Raw genomic sequence first — 27,734 nt, forward strand, 5'->3', positions numbered from 1 at the left:
TTCATTATAATTATTCCCATATATTCTTAAGTTTGATTAGCGCAGTTTTGCTTAACACGGTAAAACTCAGGGATTTATTAACCGCGTTAATCAAGGGATTGCTGTATAACAAATCATAATGTAACACCACAGATTATAACTCAACATAACCTAGTACAACACATTGTAACACAACATTACATAATGCAACATAATATAACAGAAAACATTATAACACAATATAATATAACAGAACACATAACATAGCACAGTAGTATAACAACATAACAAAACGCATCACAACACTTATATCAAACCTAATGTAACCCAAGACATTAAAATGTAGCATAATCTGTTGTATTATATATTTTTCTGTTGTGCTGTGTTATGTTATGTATTAATTTCTTTTGTTGTGTTATGATGTGTTCTATTATATTATGTGTTACAATATGTTCTGTTTTATTATGTTGTGTTACAATGTGTGGTATTAGGATTTGTTACAATATATTCTGTTATGTTATAATGTGTAGTCTTATGTTATAATATCTTATGATAATTTTTGTTATAATGTGTTGTGTAATATGTTTTGTGCTAAACTACATTGATAATAAAGCATGTGCGTCAGTGTTCATCATTGGGCATTGTTCACATTGATCATAAACCACCTGCGTCTGTGCCAATCATCAGGCATTGGCCAAATAAATTGTAAAGCACATGCATCAGTGTCAATCATCAGGCATTGGTCACAAAAACTTTAGAATGTGTGTGTCAGTATCAATCATTGGGCAATGGCCAAATTGATTGTAAAGTGTGTGTGTTCATGCCGATCATCAGGCATTGGCCACATTGATCTTAGAGCATGTGTATCTGTACCTTAGCAATTAACAGGCATTGGCCACATTGATCTTAGAGCATGTGCATCTGTACCTTGGCAATTAACAGGAATTGGCCTAATTGATCTTAGAGCATGTGTGCATCTGTACCTTGGCAATTAACAGGAATTGGCCACATTGATCTTAGAGCATGTGTATCTGTACCTTAGCAATTAACAGGAATTGGCCTAATTGATCTTAGAGCATGTACATCAGTACCTTTACAATTAACAGGAATTGGCCTAATTGATCTTTAATCATCTGCATCCATGTTGATCATCAGGCATTGGCCAAATCGGATGGAAAGCATGTGCATCAATATCAATGTTATGTGATCATCAGGTGTTGGCCACACCGACTGTGAAGTGCATGTATCTGTGTTGGTCATTGAGCCTCATCCAAATCAATGGTAAACTAAGTCTGTCTGCCTCTATCTTCAGGCATTGGCCATATCAATCATAAAGTGCGTGTGTCAGTCTCAAACATCAGGCATCAGCCACATCTACCATAGAGCACTTGCGTCAGTGTTTATAATCAGACATGGGCCAAATTGATTGTAAAGCAAGTGCATTTGTGTTGATCATCAGGAATCAGCCAAATCGAATGTAAAGCACATTCCTCTGTGTTGATCATTGGATATTGGCCACATTGATTGTAAAGTGCATGCATCTGTGTCAATCATTAGGCATCGGCCGCATTAATTGCAAAGTGCAAGTCAAACCGACAAACCAGAGATTTTTTTACAATCATTTAATTTTCAATTTCCTCATTTACTCAAAATTTAAACAATATCATGTACCTATGGGTAATGCTGATATCCATGATATGGTACTTTGCTGGTCAGCTTAAGCTTATAGGACTCAGAAATGAACTTGAGGGAGGGGCTTTGCCACTATGCTCATTTTAATTTTTAAGTCTCATGTTTAATTTCTTCCATAAAAAGTTAAAAACATATTTTCAAATTCAATTTTGAAAAATTGCTTGCAAAACAATATTTTTTAAACAAGATGATTTTAAGAAAATTATACCCAATATTTGAGATTAGATACCGTAACTTTAAAGTAAGTTTAAATAGGAGTGGAATTTCCCTACCGGTACTTATTATTTGAATCTTAAGCTTCAAAGTGACAAATTTTTATTATGTTTAAAATCTAGTAGCCCATATGTGAAATGGTCTCTTTTTTTATAATAAGATAGGAGATGATCTATCTAGCATTAATTTTGCAGCTCCAAATATGGCTCTAGTCATGGCTCAAATTGTATGTTGACTTAATAGAAGTAGACCTAGTATCAATGCAGAGACTTTTTAGACTCTTTGTCAAGTTCAATTTCTGTGGTTTGTCACTCTGCTGTGAAGATACTTTAAACTTGCCAAAAAGCCAAATTAGAAAATTGCTTAGAAGCCACCTGTGGAAAGGTGTGGCTTCTAAGCAAAAAACCTTGCTTAGCCAAAAAGCCACACTTTTGCTTAGCCAACTTAGGAGCCAAAAAATGTTGGTAATAATTAGGAAAATTTCAATCCTGCAGCAGGATTCAATAATGCCTGTTGCTCTTGGTCCATTTTATACTATGTGCCAATGAAGTAGAACATCCATCATCTTTAGCTTCAAGTTGACATGAACTGTTCACTGGCATCACATTAAAGAATTAAAGACACCATAGACTTAGGAATGCTTGCACAAATAATAATATTGTCCTGAAAAATGTTGTGATCTAATTTGAATTTCCTTTTCTAATTTCTTCTAGAAGCAGATGAGTTCAAGAATTATTTCAGCATAAAAAAGATTTAATTTTTCTAGGACATTCTACTTGGTTTTAATTCAATCAACAACAATGAACAGGTGAGTAGATTTCATTGGTGTTGATTAATTATGTAAAGAAAAATAATGATAGGGTTCTTGCAGCAAAATAGTTATGTATAGAATTCCATGAATGGAAATTCATGCTCATTTTTTGAGAATTGTATGTATATTGTTTGCTCATTGTTATGTAGGTAGATTTTTATTTTGATCACTTTAATTTAATTAAATTTTTTGTGGCAAAATACTATAATAATAATAACATGAAGATTATTATTATTTTTACTGTAGCTACTGTGGGAAAATTAAATGTACTACTAAAAATGTACTATTAAAATGTACGTACTACTTGAGCTACTGTAAATAAAATTAATTTTGAATCATTTCCCTAATTGTTCATTTGGATAGATTTTTTTGTCATAGTCCACAATATTTTTGATTACATAATGAAGCATTAATGCTTGATTTAATTCATTTTAGGTTGGATTACACAGTTGGGATAAATTTAACTAAGAGCTAATAGAATTTGACATGATTTTGAATCTTGATTTTATTTCAAGATATTTATTGTCTATTTGTGACTAAATTTTATATTTTTTGCTTAAAAAATTGATGCCTAGTAAAATAAATTGTTTTAATAATTTGAATTATCATGTTTATATAACAAACCCATTAATTATTTGAATTTCCTGTCATAATCTTGTACCTATTGGTAATTTTTATTGCTTTTTTTCCCTGCAAAATAATTCCTGTTTTGACTAGTATTTTTTATATTGAGAATTTATACAGAATTTAAATTTTTATATTATACAGAATTATATTATACAGAATTTAAAATTATACAGAATTTATATTATACAAAATTTAAATTTGTTAACAGAAGTGTGAGCAAGCAGCTAGTGCACTCCTTTGTGGAGTTCCTACGCAGTGAGCTGGCACAGGGAGAGACGGCGTTGGGGGCAGAGGCAGCCGAGAGTGTGGAGGTGGCGTTACAGTGTCTCGAGACGGCTTACAATCTACCTGCTTCACCTGCACCTAATGTTGAGCTTTATGCCATCTTCTCTGAAGCTCTGAATCGTCAGGTGTTTACTTCACACCTTTGAGTTCCATTTTACTGTTGTTATCAAAATTTAAATAATCTAAAATTATCTGGTGTTTACTTCACACCTGTATTTGAGTTCCATTTTACTGTTATCAAATTTTAAGTAATCTAAAACCGTCTGATGTTTACTTCACACCTTTGAGTTCCATTTTACTGTTGTTATCAAATTTTAAATAATCTAAATGTGATCAAAAGTCCATTGTTACTTAATGTAAAATTCTTGCCATTGAAGAAGTTTTACCTTGGGGTGAGTTTTTAATCTACGTCCTAAAATAACTTTTTTCACAGCACACATCTTTTCATCCTTAAATCATTTGAAATATGAGAGTTTTAAAAACAATAAACAGCTTATTAAATTTTAACATGTTGATGATCTTGTGCAGTGTGTGAATTCCAGCATACCTCAGCAACAAGCCAGCGGCAGCAGCACTCAGCTGCCAACTGATGAAGACAAGGCTCGGGCAGAGCAACTCAAGGCAGAGGGGAATGCAAGAATGAAGGAAGGGGACTTTGCTGCCTCTATACAGTCTTATACTCAGTGAGTTGTTGTGATGTATTTTTCTGGGATGTATTTTTCTGTGATGTATTTTTCTGGGATGTAGGTATTTACTTGTGATGTATTTTTCTGTGATGTATTTTTCTGTGATGTAGGTATATTTACCTGTGATGTATTTTTCTGTGATGTATTTTTCTGTGATGTACTTTTCTGTGATGTACTTTTCTGTGATGTATTTTTCTGTGATGTATTTTTCTGTGCTGTGATGTATTTTTCTGTGATGTATTTTTCTGTGATGTACTTTTCTGTGATGTATTTTTCTGTGATGCATTTTTTTGTGATGTATTTTTCTGTTAGGTATATATTTTTCTGTTATATATTTTTCTGTGATGTATTTTTCTGTGATGTATTTTTTTTGTGATATATTTTATGTAAATTAAATGCTACTACCGGCCTCTTACTCGTATTATTTTTCATGAGATCGACCTTAGCTTCTACATCTGTTCTTGTAATGGAGTACCTACTTCAAATTTAGTGCTTTTACACCTAAGAGAAATATGTATATACTTTTTAATACATGAAAATTAATTTCAAAACAGAGCAATAGAAAAGGACCCACACAACGCAGTTTACTACTGCAACAGAGCAGCAGCCCACAGCAAGCTTGAGAACCACAATGCTGCCATCGAGGACTGCAAGAAAGCTTTGAACCTTGAACCTAACTACAGTAAAGCTTACGGCAGGATGGGGTGAGCAGCTCGTGCAAACTTTTCTCATTTGCTGACCAGCCTTCACAACACAATTGCTACCTTATTACTATTCATGACAGACACTCTACAGTATGTATAGTAAATACCATCATTAAACTATAAATGCTTTCGGAAGACATCTGCGAGTTGACCATAAATCTTAATGGAAGAATAGGTGACTTGGTCTGTTTACTGCAGTGGTTCCCAAAGTGGGCAGTGAAGGATCTGGGGGGCAGTGAGGAAGAAAGTGGCGGTAGGGGGGCGGCAGTTTGAAGTTTAGTTTGTAAGATATTCCTTGATAATTGAATTTGGAGATTGGCCGCCCATGAGACCGGCCACTAGTCCGGCCGTAAATTTATCCAAGTCGTCCTGGGTTTCTAGTGCTGAAACAGTTAAAACTGCTTAAAAATATTTTTTTTCTATGGTAAATCGGGTTCTATTTGTGAAATGCACATTTGTGTTTAACCTTTCTCCTTTAAAATATCAGTACCTATACTAAATATCAAGAAAGAGGCGTTTGTTTTTATATGTGTCTGTGTGTGGGGGGCGCTAGATATCCACTGAGGAGCCAAGGGGGCGCCAGCCTGAAAAAGTTTAGGAACCACTGGTTTACTGCAACTGTCTGATACAACATTTATTTGATCTTCAAGAATGTCATGCATTTTGCTGATGATATGTATACTGTGTGATCCTGTTCGCTACGGTACTTCACAAAAAATATCATAATATGGTGATGGCGATGTTTGTCTAACTGATTATTCTCTTGTTGTGTCACTGAAGTCAATGTGCTGATAAGGACGATGTTGTGCAGGCTGGCGTACAGCAACGTGAACAAGTTAACTGAAGCACGCGACTGCTACAAACGGGCGCTAGAACTCGAGCCTGAGAACGAGAGCTACGCATCCAACTTATCCATCGCAGAGGAGGCTCTTGCTGCTAGCGCCCAACAGCCCGCCAATCCTCTTGCTGGCCTGCGTGAGTTTCTTGTTACAGGAGCCGCCCCTGCTCCATATCTTTCAATTGATCAATTTGGCAGGAGAAAAATTACTCACTTTATTATAAGTGTAACGAATGTAAAAGTCTTCTTGTGACAAGCCAGATGCCTCAATGACCAAGTTGATAAAATCATATGCCAGTTTGTTAAATTGTATGCACTTGAAAGCGTTAACAATACAGCGCCTAATCTATTTGTGAGACACCATACAATTTTGTCAACTCTTGAATGCCCCCATTGCGATTACGTATGTGATTATCAAAGGTGCCTCACGAGCGTGGCCGTGGGCGGCGCAGTTCCATATAATTATTATATATAAGAGCATAGTACCGTCTGTTAAGATTAGTGCGCGTGTGACAGTGTCGGGGGGAGGTGGTCTGGCAGGCCTTGCTGGCGCCTTCAACAGCTCCGGGGCTCCTGATCTGTCAGGGTTCTTGGCAAACCCAGCCCTCATGAACGTTGCTACGCAGCTCATGTCCGACCCCAACATGCAGAACATGTAAGCATCACCTCAACATGTCATCTGAGACAACATAGCAAGCGAGTTATTTGCTTCATTCAAGTTTTCGCCAGTTTTTCCCGCACTCTGAGATACGACACTTGTCATAATAGCGATTAACTTTAAGCCCTTGTATGGATCCCGAGAAAATTTGGCCTGGCAAAATGGCGTGTCACTGATACGCGCATTCTCTGCTTGTGCTGCGCATAAGAAATTGTGTTAATATATTGGACATAATGAAAGGTTAATTTTTCTGGGTGTGACGTATAAAAAAGTCAATAAATTGGACATAATGACACATTAATTTTTCTGGGTGTGACGTATAAGAAAGTGTCAATAAATTGGACATAATGACACATTAATTTCTCTGGGTGTGACGTATAAAGAAGTGTCAATGAATTGGACATAATGACACATTAATTTTTCTGGATGTGACGTAGAAGAAAGTGTCAATAAATTGCACATAATGACGGGTTAATTTTTCTGGGTGTGACGTAGAAGAAAGTGTCAATAAATTGCACATAATGACGGGTTAATTTTTCTGGGTGTGACGTAGAAGAAAGTGTCAATAAATTGCACATAATGACACATTAATTTTTCTGGGTGTGACGTAGAAGAAAGTGTCAATAAATTGGACATAATGACGGGTTAATTTTTCTGGGTGTGACGTATAAGAAAGTGTCAATAAATTGGACACAATGAAACCTCTATTTTTATGGGTGTGACGTACAGCACTGTGTTTGGTGGGCAGGATGACAAACATTTTGTCGAGTGGTGTAGCTGGAGGAGGAGGAGCCCCAGCAGCCGCTCCATCTGCCACGTCCTCCGCCTCCGCGACGGCTCCCCCACCCGCTGCTGGAGGAGCACCAGCTGCAGGAGGAACAGGAGGAGGCTTTCCTGACATGTCTGCTCTCCTTAACGCGTGAGTCCTGCTAGGATCCTCAGTACAACGTCAATTTTATTAGGTACTCTAAGACAGGGGCCTCCGAACTTTTTTCACCATGGGCCAAGAGCAAGCTTTTTGAAACCTTCGCCGGCCGGTCACGCTCATTTACTGTTTATAGTTCATGCGTAACAGAAATGAATAAACATAAATAAACGCCACTCTCTGTTTTGTACGCATAATGTTGAACTACGAGATATCCTCGGCCGGTCGGATGGAACCTAGCCGCGGGCCGTAGTTTGGCGGCCTCTGCGTTAAGATAATGATACTTTTGCCTTATCTCATGTTTTATGATTTCGAATTGTAGATCAATTCATGTGCTACTCAACCCAAAGATATTTTTGTATTAAATAATTGCGTTCAGTGAATTTATTTCAGTACTTATGCATAAGCGGTAGCGATACTAATATTGCCTCTACCTAATGTCTTCATTAACCTCAAGCCATAGTTGGACGGAAACATAAAATTCCGTATTGTTACATGTGTCTCTAGAGAAGCTAGTAGTGTGATGATATATGAGTGTAATATCACAAATGTGTAACATCACAAGTGTGTTACATGTCATGTATGGTGTTGGCGTTGTGTGACAGCGCTGGTGTCTTGTCACTGCAGCAGCTGTTGAAGTGTTGGTGTCTTGTCACTGCAGCAGCTGTTGAAGTGTTGATGTCTTGTCACTGCAGCAGCTGTTGAAGTGTTGGTGTCTTGTCACTGCAGCAGCTGTTGAAGTGTTGGTGTCACGTCACTGCAGCAGCTGTTGAAGTGTTGGTGTCTTGTCACTGCAGCAGCTGTTGAAGTGTTGGTGTCTTGTCACGGACATATGTGGTGCGTGGCTACTTGCTCCATGGAGGGCTGGGTTACGACGGTGGGGGACATATGTGGTGCTTGGCTACCTGCTCCATGGAGGGCTGGGTGCTGCTGTTGAAGTGTTGATGTCACGTCTCACTAACTCATCTTTCACGTGCAGAGGCCGGCAGTTGGCTGAGCAGATGCAGAGTCAACACCCAGAATTGCTATCCCAGTTGCGCTCCCAGATGGGAGACCAACAGCCCCCTTCACAGCAGCGTCCTCCTCAATCATAAGCTTTTGTTCCTCCTTTGCCATGTTAACGTCTCTGTTCTTGCTAAAGTTTACCATATTACCGACCATTTCTTGCGTCAGGAAAGATAAGACTCTCGCAATAGTAATAACTATGACCTGAAGTATTCTTACTCGACATTGTGTGCAGCATAGCAACTGCACATAAAATAATTCTCATTTGATTCAATGGTAACTTAAATTAAGTAATATTCTTTACTAAATTTAATCTGCATTTGGTTTTAGTCATGGCGCGTCGAGAAAGCATTGTTAACCGACAATGAACATGCATAATGATAAATTTTTTCATGTTCTTTATCTAGCTACAAGTAAACTAGGCGACTTCCAAGTCCCGTGATGAAGCTGTGTCGTCTTGATACGATATATCCTAAGCTTTTGTCCCCTTCCCGCCGCCAAGTGTGAATTTCCTCCAGATTTAGCACAGTAAATGTTCTGGATTTTTCCTGAAGCATCGACTCGTGCTCCTTGCCGTTCCTTTTTTCTATGAAAGTCCTTACTTATGAATGTCATTTTACGGCTCTCGACATGGGAAAGATTGCTATTATTGCTCCGCCTTTTCGTCAGATCTGCGCTCATGGAAGCTCAATAAACGATTGAAGCGTCGGCCATGGTTGTTCATTTGCGCTTTTATTCGTGTTTATTTTCATTGTTTTTGCGTATTGGATTGTTGTATTTCAAGCATGCTTTCTATTTCTGGCTGGCCGTATAATGAAATGCCCAGGTGGCTGATAATAAATTACTTGAAATCATTAATCGGGATGAGATTTCCTTTAATCATGTTTGTTCTTGAGTTATGTGAGCACGTTTGCTAGTTAATATGTTATCTTGCTAGGATGTTATTTTAGTATAAGTTAAATGAAGAGGTGACTTGGAGTTAATTTGATTGTTTCAATACTTTAGTTGTAGTTTTTTTTTTTTTTTGAAGAAGGAACAATCTTTTTTTTTCTTTCTTTAAAGCTGTCGATTATTGTGTGCGATCTTCCACGGCACTGCGGAAAAATTCCTCATCGCATTTATAAGAAAACGTTGAGGCCCTTCCAATTTTCAATCATGTCGTCGTCTTTGAAATGAGGATAAGTGAGTAAAACACGCCTGATCTTTTGTTCACTTTTCTTATACTTTCATTATTAATTGATGTTCAAAACCACGTCTTGATTGAAAACATTTCATTTGCTGAAGGCCACACGCAACATGCAACACTTTGCCGACTTTTCCACCCTTGAGCTGTGCGCTGCCGATTCCTCGCGGTTTTGGAATCGGCAAGTTGCCGATTTCAAAACCCATTTCCAACTCCTAAAGTCGGAAATGTCCAGCGTCACTGCGGCGCGCCTATTTTGGTCCCCAGCCCGCCCTGAAATCGTATCCATGAAGAGACAAGGCCCATCTCATTAATCTAGAATTTTTTTCCTTGTTTTGTCGCAACCATTGCAGAGGCGCATGATCTGTACGAATTATAATCTTCTTACTGAACAAATATTGATGACAATAGTTGACACACCATTTAATTGCTAGACATTCCTGCTCGAACACCGATGAGGTGTTATCTTCAAGGGCCATGAAGAAACAACTCATTATTTCTTGAATATTTTATTAGAGAAAGTTAATGAAGACCGTAAAACTGATGACCGATAATGTACAATGAATTAATATGAAATCGTAGTATACATAAACTAAACTCTTTCTTTACAAGCCTAGCTTGCATCACACTGTTGCACAAGCCTACCTTTATTCCTTACACTTGTAATGGAAGATAATTATAATGAGAGGGGAGGAGGGGCGGTTATGGGAGCAAGTAACATGACCACGATGGGAATAAGGCACTGGGCTAACGACACTCTTTCCTACACGGCCTTGGCACAACTCATCAGTTTAAAGTTCCGTTTGGAATATTGTCTTGCTGAAAGCTAGGCGTGCTTTAAATGCACAAAAAAAATTATCTTTTCATCTGCTGATAAGAAATTAAAAGCTTATATGAAGAAAAATTCCTTTCAATCGGTTGGTATGAGAAAAAGTTAAATGAAGCGAGGGAAATAGAACTTACGGCACAACATATTGGCAAGTAATTACTAAACATCGGAAAAGGCATCCGCGTCTGAAAGTCCTTAGTATTTCAAAAGAATGGAACAACCTCTGGCAAAAACGAGTCTCATATTACCGATGATTCAGCTCAGTTAGACATTAATAGTATAAAAGCGGCAAAAAAAATTTGTCAAAAATGTATTAGCCACGAGAAAGGGTGCGCCATTTTTGTGTTTAAAAACAAGTGCGAGAAAACCAACCCACAACACAGCGACTTCGTGACGACTAGGGGGAGCGACTGACAGCCTGTCACATTAGATGGACACCAGCGAGCTGACAGGAGTTGCCGGCTTGCTGGCAACAGTCCAGTGTCAACAGAAACAACAATCCAGTGCATAACACAACAGGACAATCTAGTGTGTAGACCCAAAAATCTAGGGTGTTGACAGTGGGTCAACTCAACAGTCCTGTTTGTTGACACTAGCCCTCTAAACACCGTGCATATCAAGACAATTGAATTTAATTAACCAAATAGGAAGACGTTTATTGGCATTCTCTTTTCCAACACGTGTTTTTCCAGCATCAGAAGAAACCTGACGCCCTCAGCCCTAACATAAACTGAGGTTACCAGCGACTCCTTATAAAAGTAAGCCATGCTTGACAAGCGTCTGCCTGTAGAATAAAACCTGAGAAATTCTTTCTAAAACTGAAAAAAATGACCAGGCAAAAAATCAGTCGCGTTTTTTTAAGAACGCAGCGATAAATCTTCCGTCTAGTGTACGGCGGTAGCCTACGGTTAGACAAAAGTTCAGCAGCACTTAAAAAAAATAACTATTGAAATTTTCGCGTCCCATGGAAGAGCACCTAGAATATATAAAGATAGGTACTAACATTCTTAAGAACATGACCATCGTCACCATCACGCATAGAACAAAGTCCGACCTCGTACTTCAAATATGCACACAAAACGAACCGTTGTGTATTATATTACAAATCCTTCATTCACAGAAGCGTCAGCATTAACCTAGAGATTCAATGCAAGGCTTCGTATCATCACGGTACGCGACCCTGTCAACTTTTGTACAAATAAAATTCTAAGCGTTAAATGAATCGCAAGTTGGCGTGTTTACGAAAAAGCTAAGATGGCTAGCGTACAGAGAAGCTATAAACAAATGGCATGGCTAAGGCACTAAGCCTTCTAAAAGTTATTGGTTATGAACACAAAATACACGCACAAACTTGGTGTTCAAGCAATGTTAATCAATATACACAAATTCGTACATAGTAAAAGTACAGCAGATAATATTCGTGACGAGTGCCCGGTCACACGTCGGCTTCTCGCTTCTTACGTCACGTGTAATTAAATGCAATGCATCGCACGCAAGGCCGAAGTACTTCAAATAAACATAATTATTATTCCGTGAGTTAGCACAGGCAGACGAGTTAAAATGTACGGGCGTGCCTAACAACAGACATAAACACGTTATCGAAGACGTATATCACACACGAGAGGTTTCATCATCATGGACACCGGTGAAGCGCACTAACCTTCTCTTGATTGTTAGACAGTCAAGGCTAAAAAATTTATTGCGAGATGTTGAACATCGTTCATTGCTCATCGAGGTGCAGAGAGGATTATTCTTTGATCCTCAGATTGAACATCAAGATAATACCTTACAGAATATAAAAAATTGGAGCGCAGTGTGGCGATGCCAAGTCAACAGTTCTTGTCGGTTAATCGATATAAATCCTTTAACCTTTAAAGCCCTTCTCGTGCAAGAGAAAATGCAACGTCATGCTCGTGCTCCGGACGCGTTCTAAAAGCTTGAGTCGCGTGTGAGCAAATAAAAAATTGAGAAAGTTAGACAAGCTGTGACACTTGATATTTTAAAGCTCATGGAATGTATTGAATTAAAATTGCTGAAGGAAATAAAATAAAGTTGAGAAGCATGGGAACGTGGGATGACACAGCAAATGTGTTTGTTTCATCGGAGTTGGTGGAAGCGCTGCAATCCCAATAAGATAGGACAAATGGATGATAAGAGTTGATGGAAACGCAGCAATTCAATGAGATAAGGACAAATAGATGATAAGAGTTGATGGAAGCGTTGCAATTCTAAAAGATATGGACAAATAGCTAAGTATTTTAACCGAGCTCGCAGACGAGACTAAGGATAAGGGCAGCGATGCTGAAGACCGTCCTCGCCACACCGTTTACAGTCATGTTGGTCCCGGGGGTGATGGCTGCGCCTGCGCCATCTTCTGCTGCACCATATTAACGAGCATGTCAGTGTACTGCTGCATCATAGCCACCACCCTGGGGTCCTTGTCACTACCGCCGCCACCTTGGTTGGCCGCCAATGCCGCGGCCATGGCAGGAGGCATCATCTGAGGGCTGTGGACGGAAGATGTGAGGGGTGAGAGGGCATGTTGTGCCCTCGCTGCAGCCCCCAGCATGAGGGCTTTGAGGGCTCGTTGCTGCTGCTCTTCACCAGGCTGTCCTGAATTTCCAGTCTCTGCACTGACTCTCCACCACACCTGACTTAGTCGCTCGCAGCTCTCCACGGCCCACTCACAGAGGCTCTCCACCACGCTGGCTGTAACTGTACAAGAAATAAAATAAATTTTTCTTTTCATAAACGTATTCCTTCTATTTGAAATCTTCACACCTATTCAAAAGAAGACAGCGTCCGCTTAAAAGGTTATGCCCGGTTAAATCAGTTACTGTTGTAAACATTTGTCGTGTAAGTAAATAATTTAATTGAAATCATTATTAATTAAAGCTTGTGAGCCTGACTTCATCATTCCCACTTTAGGCAGTTCACCCAACAAATCGCAGCGAATGCACAAGCAGCAATCATTTGACCAATCACCGAACAACTGCATTAATCATAAAACTTTTAATGTAACTCATTCGTATATGAGCGGTAGGTATAAAGTATGAGGGCATACATGAGAATACTATGAGTATATACGAGTATACTCATATATAAGTATATGAGTAAAGTATGATACGGCAGAGTGTGGGGAATGTGGGCAGAGGGTGAGAAGTGGGGGCAGAGCGTGGGTGTAGAGTGTGGGGAGTGAGGGCAGAGTAGGGGCAAAGTGTGGGGAGTGGCCGTAGAGTGGGGCAGAGTGTGGGAGTGGGAGGCAGAGTGTGGGGAGTGGGGGCAGAGTGTGGGAGTGGGAGGCAGAGTGGGTGTAGAGTGTGGGGAGTGGGGGCAGAGTGTGGGAGTGGGAGGCAGAGTGTGGGGAGTGGGTGTAGAGTGTGGAGAGGGGGGCAGAGGGTGGAGAGTGGAGCAGAGTGGGGGTAGAGTGTGGAGAGTGGAGCAGAGTGTGGGGAGTGGGTGTAGAGTGTGGGGAACGCACGGGGAATGGTCTCGAGGTCTATAGGGAAGGCTGACGCTGGGGCGCTGTAGTCGTCAGGACTGAGGTCGACGGTTGAGGCGGCTGACGAAGGTCTGCTCAGGTCAGACGCTGACATCTGACGACGAGGGGACGGTCCTGTCCGTAGCTGACCTCCTGCACTGCGCATCGTCAGGGACCTGCGGCGAGCCAGCGTCAGCACAAGCAATCAGAGATGTCAGCACCCAGAGAATGTCGGAGCAGCAAGGGGGATCAGAGTGGAAATAAAAATGGGAACAACGGAGGGCCAGAGTGGGATCACTTAAGGATCAGAAAGGGAATCAGAGTGGGGATTGAAGTGGAATCAGAGTGGAGATCAAACCTGGATCAAAGCTGAATCGAAATGGGATAAGAGAGGGAATCAAAGTTTGATTAAAATGGGATCAGAGTGGGGGATCAAATTGATAATCAAAGAAATAACTGCACGAGGTAAAGCAGATCACAGTAGCAAGTGACGGTGTTTTAACTTACATTAAAGTGCAATGATAAACCTCCACGGCATCTCTCCAATAATGCGAAAATATATTCAGGTATAAAATTTCCGGACATCAAGAAACATATGACAAATAAATACAAGTGCAAGTTTGCATACAAGATAAAATGATTACTGGACTTTTGGGGCTGAGCTTCACGAGAACTGAAATTGCTCGAGTGCTAAGGGAACGGTGGATATTTCAACACAAATGTTGGTAGCATGAGAATAAGTTTATAATTTGGAATGTTACAACTTCTTACCTACATGAGAGTTTATAATTCTTATTCTAAGGAACTTGAGTTGTTCAAATTATTGAATAATTGCTGGTTGACCTTGTCTGTGAGTATACCAGCAAGTAATCCATTTGTTATTATTAATTATTATTAGAAGTCATTTATTATTAAGTAGTAGCTTACAAGATTTTAGTAATCTTATTTATAGGTTAAAGTTAATGAGTCAGTAAATGCGTACAGAATTGCGCAATTTCCAGATTTAGTAAGAGCGAATGTTTTACACTAGCAAATTTACTTTGCGAATAACAAGACCCAGGGTGTACCGACCTACCCTAATATTACAGCAAACCAAACACAGTAAATAGAACAACAGTAAATATGAGAATGAGGTGTGTTACATGAGGCTCATTAAAGACACACAAACGAGCCGTTAATAATATTAAGATACTACAAGTTCGGGGCGCAATTGAGCCGCAGCACAGGCTAGCGGCTCAACAGTTCTCTGTTTGATTAATTAGCTGAATAAAATTAGTGGGTCTTGCCAAAAAAATAACTGATAGGCAGGCAAAGCATACAGTATGTAATTTTTTCCAAATCACGAGCCTTGTTAAATGATTAGTGCAGCGATTGCGCCTATTTTTTATATGCAAACGTAAGCATCGATGAGTTTCTCCCGGGGGTGAAAACCGTTAGGTTAGCGGGGCTTTAAAAGCAGTTTGCAATCAGATTAACTGCCTTCCTGTTAAACCGTCAGGTAAGTGAGGCGTTATAAGCATTTGCGTTCGCACTGTCTTGCTTCGGTTAAACCGTCAAGTTAGCGGGGCGTTAGAGGCATTTTGCGTTCAAGTTAACTGTTTTGCTGCGGTTAAACCGTCAAGTTAGCGGGGCGTTAGAGGCATTTTGCGTTCAAGTTAACTTTTGCTGCGGTTAAACCGTCAAGTTAGCGGGGCTTTAGAGGCAGTTTGCGTTCAAGTTAACTCTTTTGCTGCGGGTAAACCGTCAAGTTAGCGGGGCGTTAGAGGCATTTTGCGTTCAAGTTAACTCTTTTCCTGCGGTTAAACCGTCAAGTTAGCGGAGCGTTAGAGGCATTTTGCGTAAAGTTTGTTGATAACCTACACTAACCTGTTGAGGTCTGCAGTGAGGTCCCGCTCACTTACGGCTCGTACAGGCATGCCAGGCCGCCTACTGAGATACACAAGTCATACTGGGACATTTATGGTGCTGCCGAGATACATATGGTGCTACTGAGACATATATTGTGTTTTTGAGACAGATATTGTGCTGCCGGGATATATATGGTACTACTGGGACATATATGGTGCTTCTGGGACTTTCATGGTGCTGCCGGGACATACCGGTACGTATATGGTGCTACTGGGGTATATATGTTAGTACCGCGGTATATATGGTGTCCCAATAATACTGGAAAACAATCTAAATGAATCATTATAAAAGCTAGCATTGCAGGTTGTGGTCGACACGTGCCGCAGAGTTCTCCGGCTGTTGCATTTAGCGGAACATTTGCTAACACAAACTGAACTCTTCAACGGAAATATAAAAAATTAGCATGCCCGAAAATTGGATGAACAAAGTACATAATGCGCAGTAAATTTTACAGTAACGAGTAATTTTACAGTAACCATGCCTTGATAGAGCAGCCTTTGTCTCTACAAAATGAGTGTGCAGAAAAAAAAAACATGCATAAATCAAACAAGAATTATACAAAGATCCGTAAGTGAAATACGGATGAACAATCGCCACAGCAAACACTGGGAAGGAAATAAAAATAATCAAGTAATTAAACAAGCTATAGGATGCAACTTGCGTCTGGGTGCCAAGCTTTTTTTGTAAGTCCTCATCTATGAAATTCAGTTCAGGGTCTGAGTATGAAACTCGAGTCAGGGTCTCAGCCCAAGTCAGAATCAGAGCCTAAGTAAGAGTCAGAGTCTAAGTCCGACTCAGAATCAGAGCCCAGGTAAGAGTCCGAGTCAGAGTCAGAGCCCAAGTAAGAGTCTAAGTCTAAGTCAGAGCCTAAGTTAGAGTCAGTCTAAGTCCGAGTCAGTCAGAGCCCGAGTCAGAGTCTAAATCAGAATCTGAATGAGAGAGATATTAGGCGGTGCAAAGTTTGGGCCCAGGTCCGTGACTGCGCACGAGAGCATGTCGGGACAACAGGAGCCTATACGGCGATGACCCAAATGACGTCAATCTTGTTAAGCACCGATGCACGTCATGACGTAATGCCATGAATAAAATAATGATGAGAGGCATTGAATAACATGATGCAGTGCACTGAAGTATAAACTGCAATGAAGTACATAATGCCCCCCACCGTCGTAACCCAGCCCTCCATGGAGCAAGTAGCACGCAGTACATAATGTCCCCCACCGTCGTAACCCAGCCCTCCATGGAGCAAGTAGCACGCAGTACATAATGTCCCCTACCGCNGCAGTAAGCAATAGTAAACTGGCAGTGACTAGTAATAAACTAGCAGTAAGCAATAGTCAACTGGCAGTAAGCAATAGTAAACTGGCAGTAAGCAATGGTAAACTGGCAGTGACTAGTAATAAACTGGCAGTAAGCAATGGTAAACTGGCAGTGACTAGTAATAAACTAGCAGTAAGCAATAGTCAACTAGTCTCAAGATAAAGTTTACTGACCGGTAGAGAGCGCCTGGGAGAGAGAAGACTTGCGTTTAAGTGCCCGGGGCGTCATCTTGCTGGCGGCGCTGGGGGGGTTCTGGCGCCCCCCTCCCCGCCCCCCGCCCTCATCCTGCCATACAAACATACAATTAACATCATCCTGTACACAGGTTAGCCATGTCACGTCTGCAGGTACACAACACAGCGAAAAGAGAATTTTGGAAACACACAGCATGTTCAGTATTATAGAGCATGTATTATAGAGTTCAGTAGTATAGAGCTGTTCAGTATTGTACACATCACACACGGCCCCGATGGTAATCAAGGGCATCCCTGCGGTCCCCAGTCCTTTAGGGACCCTCATGAGGTCCCATATTCCTAGAACCCTCCTAAAGTTCTCAAGGCCTACAATGTTCCCACGTTTCCCAGATCCCCCGAAAGGTTCCCCCGTACTCTAAAGACCCCAAAGTCCCGCGTCCCCAAGGTCCCCCGTCCTCAAGGTCCCACGTCCCCAAGATCCCACATCCCCAAGGTCCCCCGTCCCCTAAAAAGGTCCCCCAGACCCACCTGGTCCATCCTGGTGACGGAGTTGGAGCGCAGAACAGGGGCCCCGAACTGCTGGGACCCGCGGCCCGGGGACTTGCCGGGACACCGACTCTTGCGTCCTCCCGCTGGGACCAAAACATCAGCGTTACAAGCGATTACTTCAAAGATATGTTCGTTTAAGATTTAAACTAACTGCCTCTAATAAATGTTGTATTTTTTTATTAATCTCTTTTATATTTCCACATAACTAAAAATAAATCATGAACTTGGGAGCCAAATTAACTGCATCCGATAAATGTGGTATAATTTTTTCATTCATTAATCTATTTTACAGTCCAACGTAACTAGAAATAAATCATGAACTTGGGAGCTATACTAACTGCATCCGATAAATGTGGTATTATTTTTTCATTCATTAATCTATTTTACATTACCACATAACTAAAAATAAATCATGAACTTGGGAGCTAAACTCAGTATATTCAATAAATATTTTTCTTTATTCATAAATCTATTTAATATTGCTAACTGCAAGGAAATAATATTTTGAGAGCTAAACTTATAACATACGATAAATATCTTATTTTTTATGAACGTACACGTAAGCTAATTAAGTTGGACGCAAATTAAATTCATGCGAGCGTATCTATTAATGCAATGAGTTAAAGCCTACTAATAGAAACTGACATGCACAATAACGTTAGATGCATAAATCAAATTAGGCGTAAATTAATTAAATAAAATTACATTCTATGAACGTCCACGGACATTACGCGAGCACAACACGGAGATGCATAAAATTAAATATAGAAATAAATACAGAAATATATGCATAGCAATATATTTGATGATATAATAAACAATAAACATTACGCATAATAAAAAAAGAGTCTATTGATCATCCAGCGAGCATCTCTAGCAAACACTAGTTTAATGTTTAATTTTAAGTTTAATAAACGAAGAAACTAGCGAAATGAAAAGAGATGCCGGTAGGAAATTGTGGATATGTTGGATATGTGGGGTTGGGGTTAGTCTCACCAGTGGTGGGGTTGGGGTTAGTCTCACCAGTGGTGGGGTTGGGGTTAGTCTCACCAGTGGTGGGGTTGGGGTTAGTCTCACCAGTGGTGTGGTTGGGGTTAGTCTCACCAGTCGTGGGGTGGGGTTAGTCTCACCAGTCGTGGGGTTGGGGTTAGTCTCACCAGTGGTGGGGTTGGGGTTAGTCTCACCAGTCGTGGGAGTCACCGCTGCAGCCATCACCACCTGCACCATACTCGCCTGTCACTGTGGTGTACTACAGTGGTAGACCATACTCGCCTGTCACTGTGGTGTACTACAGTGGTAGACCATACTCGCCTGTCACTGTGGTGCACTACAGTGGTGCACTGTACTGGTGCACCATACTTGCCTGTCACTGTGGTGCACTGTACTGCTGCACCATACATGCTCAGCACAGTGATGCACTACACTGGTGCACAACACTGATGCACCACACCTGCTTGTCACTGTTTTGCACTCTACTGGTGCACTACACTTGCTTGTTACTGTGTTGCTCTACAGTGGTGCACTACACTTGCTTGTCACTGTGGTGCTGTGTACTGGTGCACCACATTGGTGCTTGCCTGTCACTGTGGTAAACTATGCACCACAGTGTCAGTAACTGTGATGCACTACAGTCATGCACAACACATTTATAAATGCACCCACCACACTAGCCTCTTCTGTCGCGCCTATTACTTGAGTGAAGACATTCATGTCGTGTCGTCAATGGAGCTTCTACTAATTGCTAATGTCGGGGTAATAAATAAGAGGTACTTAACTAATGGTCTCACAGATGCACAGAAATAACTAACTTTAAAGGCTACATATTTACAGATGCATTTACTGACGACCTTAGTAGCCGCATCTATTGACCAAACAAACATTTAATAATGATCAAATTAATGCGTCAAGCAATTAGAGTTTTTGTACAGTTCATCTCTCACTGTTCACATTCACTCTACACGTCATCACCCTACACGGTCGGTTAAAGGAACACGAGGCATAAGGCACACAGCAATAACAGAAGGTAATAAACGATCAATAACCTAAAGTCAACATAGAAAGATGACGCTAACTTTCAACATGACTAACATTCAACATCCATGCAGCGACTGGGCAGAGCTACTAACGTAACGAAAAAGCTACGACGAAATAGAAATTGCGAAACGAGAAAACAATAAAAACAACAAAGTAAATGTTCCGTCAACCGGAAGAAACATGAGAAGAGTACGAATACAACCGAGTAGAAGTCGTAAAATAACCAAGTATAAAACGTGTAAACAACCGAGTAGAGGTCGTAAAAGCAACCAAGTAGAAGTCGTAAAACCAAAAAAGTAAACAAATCGACAGGAACAAATTTGCTTGGGCGAATGCTTGGTATATGCAAGACCGAAGGCCAAAAAAAGAATTGACAAATGCACAGGAGAAGCAAGAGGCAAATGAGACGCCTTACGTTTCGAGGGCAGGACTTGAGGGAGCGTGAGGTGCCTGGCGAGAGACACTCTATGGGCGCGACCAGGCCTCTGCCGCAGGCTGTCGCTAGGGGCATGAGGGGAGTGAGTCACGAAGGCGTCGCTAGGGGCATGAGGGGAGACACTCACGAGGGCGTCGCTAGGGGCATGAGGGGAGTGATTCACGAGGGCGTCACTAGGAACATATCTCTTGAGGGCAGCGCCGTTGGAGACCGTCCCGCCATGCAAGGTTCTCAAAGGCTGGTATCTTGGCAATGTAGCGCTCCCGCTTACGAAAGAAGACTCGTCTTTCTTCAATGGAGGGAACGAGGCAGCATCACAACTTAAAGAAGGAACTTGAGTCACCCTTCTCAGCACGGCGGGGGACTTGGGAATGTCTTTCTTTGAGGGTGAGGACGCATGAAAATTTTCCACTGTTTCTATACCGGCACCGAAGCAATGAGTGAAGTTATTCAAGTTCGCTGCTCTGACATCGCCGTGCCATGAGAAGCTCAAGGCTTCCGAAGCATCTTCAATGACAGATGTTGTAGTATTACCTAAGTCGTTGCCTCCAAAGCCAGGCTGGCCTGACCTCAGCAGAGCGTCCACGGCAGATTTATCCGCGTAGGATCTGGCTGCTGCAGGTGACGGTCGGTACGAAGGCTCGAAGTTCGTCCTACACAAAGACTCGTGAGGCCTGATGCCGGGCCGGTAAGGCCCGTTGCCCATCAACTGATGGGCATTCGTCGTGGTTGTCAGATCAAAATACACGCCATCTGCCTCAGGTAAACCAGAGTCAGACCAGCAGCGAGGGGAGTCCAGGTGCACAGAACGAGAGACAGGATGTGGGCGCAGCTCTTGAAACTTACGTTTGAATTCTGTGAGCTCTGAACTTGTCTCTTGATTGCGAGTGAAGTCTTGATGAGAGACAAAGAGTCGTTGCAGAGATTCTCGTGAGTCTGATATAGAACGAAGCTCCTCATTACGAAGCAAAACTGATCCACAGTCTAGAGACCGAGACAACCCATATGACGAACTCGCTCCATCTGAAGTGAATACCTCGTCTTCATCTTGTTCATTGCAGTCTCTCCGAGACGAACGTTCTTGAATGAAATAGCCTGCCTCAAGTTCGTGACTCACAGTCTTCTCATAATCCCCGTCATTAAGACTAAAAGAATTGTTGAGGTTATTGCCATCGCTGTCATCCAAACTGTCGTAGCTGTAGTCCGTCTCATTACTGATCACAGTGTCACTCCCAGACTCGGTGCTGTCACACGCTGTCTCGGAGTTCTCAGAGAAATGCACTGAGTTTGCAGATTTCTTTCTAACCGTGTAGGGGATAGCAGCTCCGGAGAGTGGATGTATCGAAAGCTTTTCTAAATCCCGAAAATAAACTTCCAGTTCCAGCAGCAGACGTTGACCAGTCGTGCGGTCGCCGATAGCCACGTCCTTGTCATCAAACACAACGCCTCCGACGTCAACGAGCACAACGTCGTCTTGGTGGCGTTCGTCATTTCCATTCGCCGCGTCCAAAGCATCAGAGAAGCGGGCAGCTAAAGGCAGCGCTGAAGGCCTCAACACTTCACGCCGCGAACGGTCTTCGCTGAGTGGAGCTTTTACGAGAGCCTTGGGATCGCGCGGACAAGAAGAAGGTTTTGGTGAAGGAAGTGATGAAGTGAGAGTCTGTGTGACTGCTGCTGCATTGTTCGGGGCATTGGCAGCTCTGACGTGGGTACTACTCGGGGCATTGGCAGCCCTGACGTGGGTACTGTTCGGGGTACTGGCAGCTCTGACGTGGGTACTGTTCGGGGTACTGGCAGCTCTGCCATGACTGTTGTCCATGACCTTTTCGGGAGTGACATGACAGCTGCTAAGGGCAGCTAACACCCCAGAATTGGCCATATGAGCAGGAATGGCAAGAAGAAAGCGACTGCTGACAGGTTGACCACCGACGTCACGACCATCTAATTCAACACATCGATCTGATTCATTATAGGAAGAAGAAGACAACAACGGAGGAAGAGCACGACTCGAACAACAGAAGGAACCCTCGCCGCCTCTCGTCACTGAACTCCAATGATGCACATCCTCCCCAACTCTCCCCTCACGTGAGGAAGAACAGGCGTCCCCAGGAAGAGAGGAAAGCCACGCTGTTTTACCTGTGTTGCCGCTGCCGTGTTGCGTGGGTGTTGCACCAACACCAAGAGACATGAACGCGTTGTCTTTCTCAGGGATGTTGCTCAGGTCTGAGATGCTCTTGCTGCTGCGCAAGCTGCTCTTGTATCCGATCTGAACACGAGTATAAATACGACTGAAAATAAACTATGATTTTCGTCAAAACTTCTACACATAATTAAAATGTAATTGTTGCATCTAAAATTGAGGCGTGTAATGCAAATTACTCTAAATAGTTTCATTGAAATTACGTTAATGTTCGCATTGAACTAATATTGATTCGCATTGAAGTAATCAGTCTGACTAATATTGCCCATAAATAAAGTAATTCATCAACAATATTCATGCCAAACGAAAATAAAATATTTTCATACTAATGCACACGTTTCAAATGGCAAGTAAATATACTAAGAAAATGGAAACACATTGATGACAAAACCAAGGCAACTCTTATGAACAGGACTCACGCTCTGCAGCTTCTTGCGGGTCTCCTCGATCTTCCTGAGCAGCTCTTCCTTCTTGTCGGACACAACCGAGGCGTCCTTGTGACGCGCGTTGAAGCGATAAGATATACTGCACGATAACGATATGTTGTTATGTTACAAGGTACGATATGCTGCACAAAATAACAATACATTATTACGTTATGTTCCAAGGTAAGATATGCTGCACGATAACGATATGTTACGTTACAAGGCTTAATATGCTGTACGATAACAATATATTGTTATGTTACAAGGTACGATATACTGCACGATAATGATGTGTTGTTATGTTAAAAGGTACGATATGCTGCACGATAATGATATGTTGTTACGTTACAAGGTACGATATACTGCACGATAATGATATGTTGTTACGTTACAAGGTACGATATGCTGCACGATAATGATATGTTGTTACGTTACAAGGTACAATATGCTGCACAATAACAATACATTATTACGTTGTTATGTTACAAGATACGATATGCTGCACGATAACAATATATTGTAATGTTACATTACGTTGCACAATAACGATATGTGGTTATGTTACAAGGTAAAATATGCTGCACGACACGAAACGGTCTCTGTCAGAGGGGCGGGGGTCAGAGCCGAGACTCTCGTAGGTGCCTGAGGCCCACCTGTTCTTGTTGTCTCTGTCGCTGGGGCGGGGGTCAGAGCCGAGACTCTCGTAGGTGCTCTTAAGGAAGGACTCGCGGTGGCCGAGCTTGTCGACGCTCTCGCAGCTGAGCATCGAGAGCAGCGTGCGCTCAGCGTTCTCTCCGCTGGGCGTGCTCACCTGTGTCGGTGCTCACAGTTAAATGGCGTTCACAGGTAAATGGCGCTCACAGTTAAATGGTGCTCACAGTAAAATGGCGCTCACAGTTAAATGGTGCTCAAAGTTAAATGCCGCTCACAGTTAAATGGAGCTCACAGTTAAATGGCGCTCACAGTTAAATGGTGCTCACAGTAAAATGGTGCTCATAGTTAAATGCCGCTCACAGTTAAATGGAGCTCACAGTTAAATGGCGCTCACAGTTAAATGGTGCTCATAGTTAAATAACGCTCACAGTTAAATGGCGCTCACAGTTAAATGGCGCTCACAGATATATGGCGCTCACGCTCAAATCATAAGCCTAGTAATGCAATCAAATAATTGTATTCAGCGATAAGAGATATAGATTTTAAAGGAATTTTCCCGCACACGCTAGAGGCTTATTGTTGTAGTAAATTTCAGAGTGTGGTGACGTGCCATGATGTACTTGAGGTAATCTTACTTTGAATTAGAAATATATCATGAAAAAATTGAATCAGAATAGAAAAACCATAAACTCGGCTAGTTATTTTGAGGCAAGATATAATAAAAAAGCTGATCTTATCAGCTTTACTTATTTTTAAGCCACTTATTTTAATAATCAGCCACTTATTTTAAATACTACTTATTATTGAAAGTATATAGTACAATTAATGAATTCCCGCCCCGACCTCTTCCTCTTCGTCGCTCTCCTGAGACCCCGACATGGCGGGACTGAGGGCGGCGGCGGGGAGACCGCCACTGCCGGTCGCCTCCTTCAGCAGCGCAGCGACCGCCGGCTTGCCGGCCCCGCCGCTGCGGTGCCGCCGCTGTGACCGCCGTAGTTCATCCGCGTCCATTGCGGTCACTTGGAACTCGCTGAGGCAAATAAACTTATAATTAGGTCAAAGTTATTATTAAACAGCAAATTTATTAGGTCAAGTTATGCTCAAGTCTAAGTTATTATTACCTCAAGTTATGGTCAAGTCTAAGTTATTATCAAGTTAAAGTTAGGATTAAGTCATAGGTATTGTAAAAAATTGCCGATAATGTGCATGATAAAGAGACATTTCATAAAAGCCTTTACTGTAAGTCTCTACTATAAAAAGTCTTAAGAAATAGACTGTAGGTCCTTATAATTCAGGAGCTGACGGTGATTATAGTGAGGGTGATTATAGTGAGGGTGATTATTGTGAGGGTGATTATAGGGAGGGTGATTATAAGTGAGTGTGATTATAGTGAGGGTGATTATAGTGAGGGTGATTATAGTGAGGGTGATTATAGTGAGGGTGATTATAGTGAGGGTGATTATAGTGAAGGTGATATAAGGAGAGCACCCACCTGACGGCGTCCCCGTGGTGGGGGTAATATATGGGGGGCTCAGGCTCGGTGCTGACGTCGTCCTGTTCACTGCAGTCCTCCACGTCCCCGTCGTGGTCGGTGGTCGTCCCCCCGCCGTCCACCCTCAGGCTGCTGCCGTCGCTGTCGTCCGTGGTGTGGTTGCGTGTGGACGGGCGGGACGGGTCGCCATATTGGGCCCGTCGGCCCGTCCCTCTGTTGTCAGACGTCATCCAGCCCCCGCCGTCCTTGGGGGTTGGGTCCGTCCCCCGTCGGGTGTTGACGCGGCTGGGGGAGATCTGCCGTCACAATAAAATTAAGTAAAAATAGGAATATAGCGATAATGGCAATCTTGTTGTGAAACGCCATGAGCCATTGCACTAGCACTAATATACAATGAGCGGTGACAATGTTGCAATTGTTAGTACTTCCACAGCTCTAATATTGATCCAACAACTGTAGTCCAATAGACATAGGGCCTCGCTTTTAAAAATTTCCATAACACCTTATTTGGCAATTCAACGCGTTTTAAGGGGACCGACTACCCTCCGGAAAAACTTCTACAGTTATTGTCCGATCATCATGAAACTTCAAATACATACGTAAAATGTAAAAAAAAATAACATTTTGCTTCTATGAATTTTTCGAAAAAATTGATAGAAAACGTGAAATTCATAGAAAACGGCTAAAAAGGGGTACTTCAGAAAATCTATCTCCTCCTACAAATATCAAACTACAACATCGAGACACGTATCATTCGGTTTGTAAGGACCATACCTAAAAATTTGATGATCACTTTTCTCATTTTCCCCTTAGTTTTTTTTATGCGCGTTTTATCCCATTTTTCTCATTTTTTCCCCCTCCCCCCCCTTCTCCCCCATATAAAAAATGAACCAGACAGAAATTCAAAAAAAATGATCATCAAATTTTTAGGTAATTTCCTTACGAATCGAATGGTGTATGTCTCATTGCTGTAGCTTGAAAACTGTAGGAGGAGATAGGTTTTCCGTGACAATAAGTTGAACTTTTCAGGACGGCGCGACAAAGTCCCGTGCGCCTCGAAATAGGCACTCAATGTAGCATGGATACCAAACTACAGGTTTCTGTAGCTTAATCCACTCAAGGGTGCTAGCAGCAACTTGTAGCGCACCTCTACGTACAATGTTAGGAGGGTAACTGAGCTCAGATGCCAGATACACCAAGATATGTAGTCTTGCCGCTCTAATTTTCTTAGGTCTATTTAGTTAAGGAACTCCACCCCAAGCGATGGCAGTGGTACCATTGGAAAGAGCAGAATTCCAGCTTTAAGATGAGCTCAAAAACCGGAAAACGCCAAAATTGAAAATTTTAGGGTAGTTCCCTTAAAACTCAAACTCGTGGCTCGTCAAAATGACTTTTCTACAGAAATTTCGTGCTCAACGCTGCGTTATCATTTCTTTGCCCGTCACCAACTTAAGAACTTTAGAAAAAATAATTGGCCTAAGATATAAATGCATACAAATGCAACATTTTCTACACGTGGAAACCCATTAATAACTACAATAGCAGCTACAACAGCAACACCATAACAGCTACAACAGCAACACCATAACAGCTACAACAGCAACACCATAACAGCTACAGCAGCAACACCATAACAGCTACAACAGCAACACCATAACAGATACAATAGCTATCAACTAAGTAGGCAAATAACGTTCAAGTAGGCAAATAACTTTCATTTAACATAAATTCAACTTTTTATCAAAATTAGTTGCCCGGTTAGTTGCTGTGTGACGTTGACAGAGCCAAGTTAGAGCGAGATTGCGGGAGCAACAACAGAAACTTTGCCACAAATCAAACAACAATACATCACATAAGCCCCAACAATACATCACACAAGCCCCAAAAACAATACATCACACAAGCTCCAACAACAACACATAAAACAAACAAGAACAAAGAGCACTACCTCAAACAGCTGCGACATGGATAGCTCACGCTGCGACTGTTCGCATGGACAGAACACTTCCACTTGTAAACTGTTCCTCAACACTTCCACCCGATTGCTGTTCTTGAACACTTGTGCCTGTGAACACCAGACAGCCGCGTCAGCAGAACAGCGAACATTCAAAGAACATACACCAGATCGCGCAAACATAGCAGATAGAACAGAAACAGTGACCAAATTTAATCATGTGTTCACTGATCCTGGTCAGAATTTTTAAATTTTTCCAGCCCTTGATTTGAAAAAAAAAACTAGCACCACGTCGTTACGTCTGGAACCACTGATGCCAAAGTTTCATGCCCTCACAGAGAGGCTACATGCCCTCACAGAGGGGCTACATGCCCTGACAGAGGGGCTACATGCCCTGACAGAGGGGCTACATTTCCTCACAGAGGGGCTACATGCCCTCACAGAGGGGCTACATGCCCCCACAGAGGGGCTACATGCCCTCACAGAGGGGCTACATGCCCCCACAGAGGGGCTACATGCCCCACAGAGGGGCTACATGCCCCCACAGAGGGGCTACATGCCCCCACAGAGGGGCTACATGCCCTCACAGAGGGGCTACATGCCCTCACAGAGGGGCTACATGCCCCCACAGAGGGGCTACATGCCCCCACAG

The 27,734-nt window shown here is 42.0% G+C and overlaps 2 protein-coding genes across 2 annotated transcripts in view; one reads left to right on the forward strand and one right to left on the reverse strand.

The window, feature by feature from the left end:
• The first annotated feature begins 2,602 nt into the window (after positions 1-2,602).
• Positions 2,603-9,629, forward strand: LOC108672950 (small glutamine-rich tetratricopeptide repeat-containing protein alpha-like). The gene is made up of 8 exons (XM_018160720.1): positions 2,603-2,692; positions 3,531-3,732; positions 4,136-4,290; positions 4,848-4,997; positions 5,809-5,972; positions 6,352-6,490; positions 7,242-7,412; positions 8,398-9,629. The coding sequence occupies exons 1-8, from the start codon at positions 2,685-2,687 to the stop codon at positions 8,510-8,512; spliced, it is 1,104 nt and encodes a 367-aa protein (XP_018016209.1). The 5' UTR covers positions 2,603-2,684; the 3' UTR covers positions 8,513-9,629.
• Positions 9,630-10,099: 470 nt separating this feature from the next.
• The window catches only part of LOC108672949, a gene marked incomplete at its 5' end in the record, with an annotated part of 34,057 nt that continues 16,422 nt past the window's right edge, over positions 10,100-27,734 (reverse strand). Inside the window, 12 exons of the mRNA XM_047885123.1 lie at positions 10,100-13,150; positions 13,917-14,092; positions 15,783-15,855; positions 17,318-17,429; positions 17,867-17,970; positions 20,337-22,623; positions 22,977-23,082; positions 23,636-23,793; positions 24,480-24,666; positions 25,129-25,424; positions 27,077-27,193; positions 27,382-27,392. Of these exons, the coding sequence (XP_047741079.1) occupies positions 12,768-13,150; positions 13,917-14,092; positions 15,783-15,855; positions 17,318-17,429; positions 17,867-17,970; positions 20,337-22,623; positions 22,977-23,082; positions 23,636-23,793; positions 24,480-24,666; positions 25,129-25,424; positions 27,077-27,193; positions 27,382-27,392 (4,010 nt within the window). The remainder of the gene's footprint in view (positions 13,151-13,916; positions 14,093-15,782; positions 15,856-17,317; positions 17,430-17,866; positions 17,971-20,336; positions 22,624-22,976; positions 23,083-23,635; positions 23,794-24,479; positions 24,667-25,128; positions 25,425-27,076; positions 27,194-27,381; positions 27,393-27,734) is intronic.

This window comes from Hyalella azteca, unplaced genomic scaffold (assembly GCF_000764305.2).
Source record: "Hyalella azteca isolate HAZT.00-mixed unplaced genomic scaffold, Hazt_2.0.2 contig16986, whole genome shotgun sequence".
NCBI lineage: Eukaryota > Metazoa > Arthropoda > Malacostraca > Amphipoda > Hyalellidae > Hyalella > Hyalella azteca.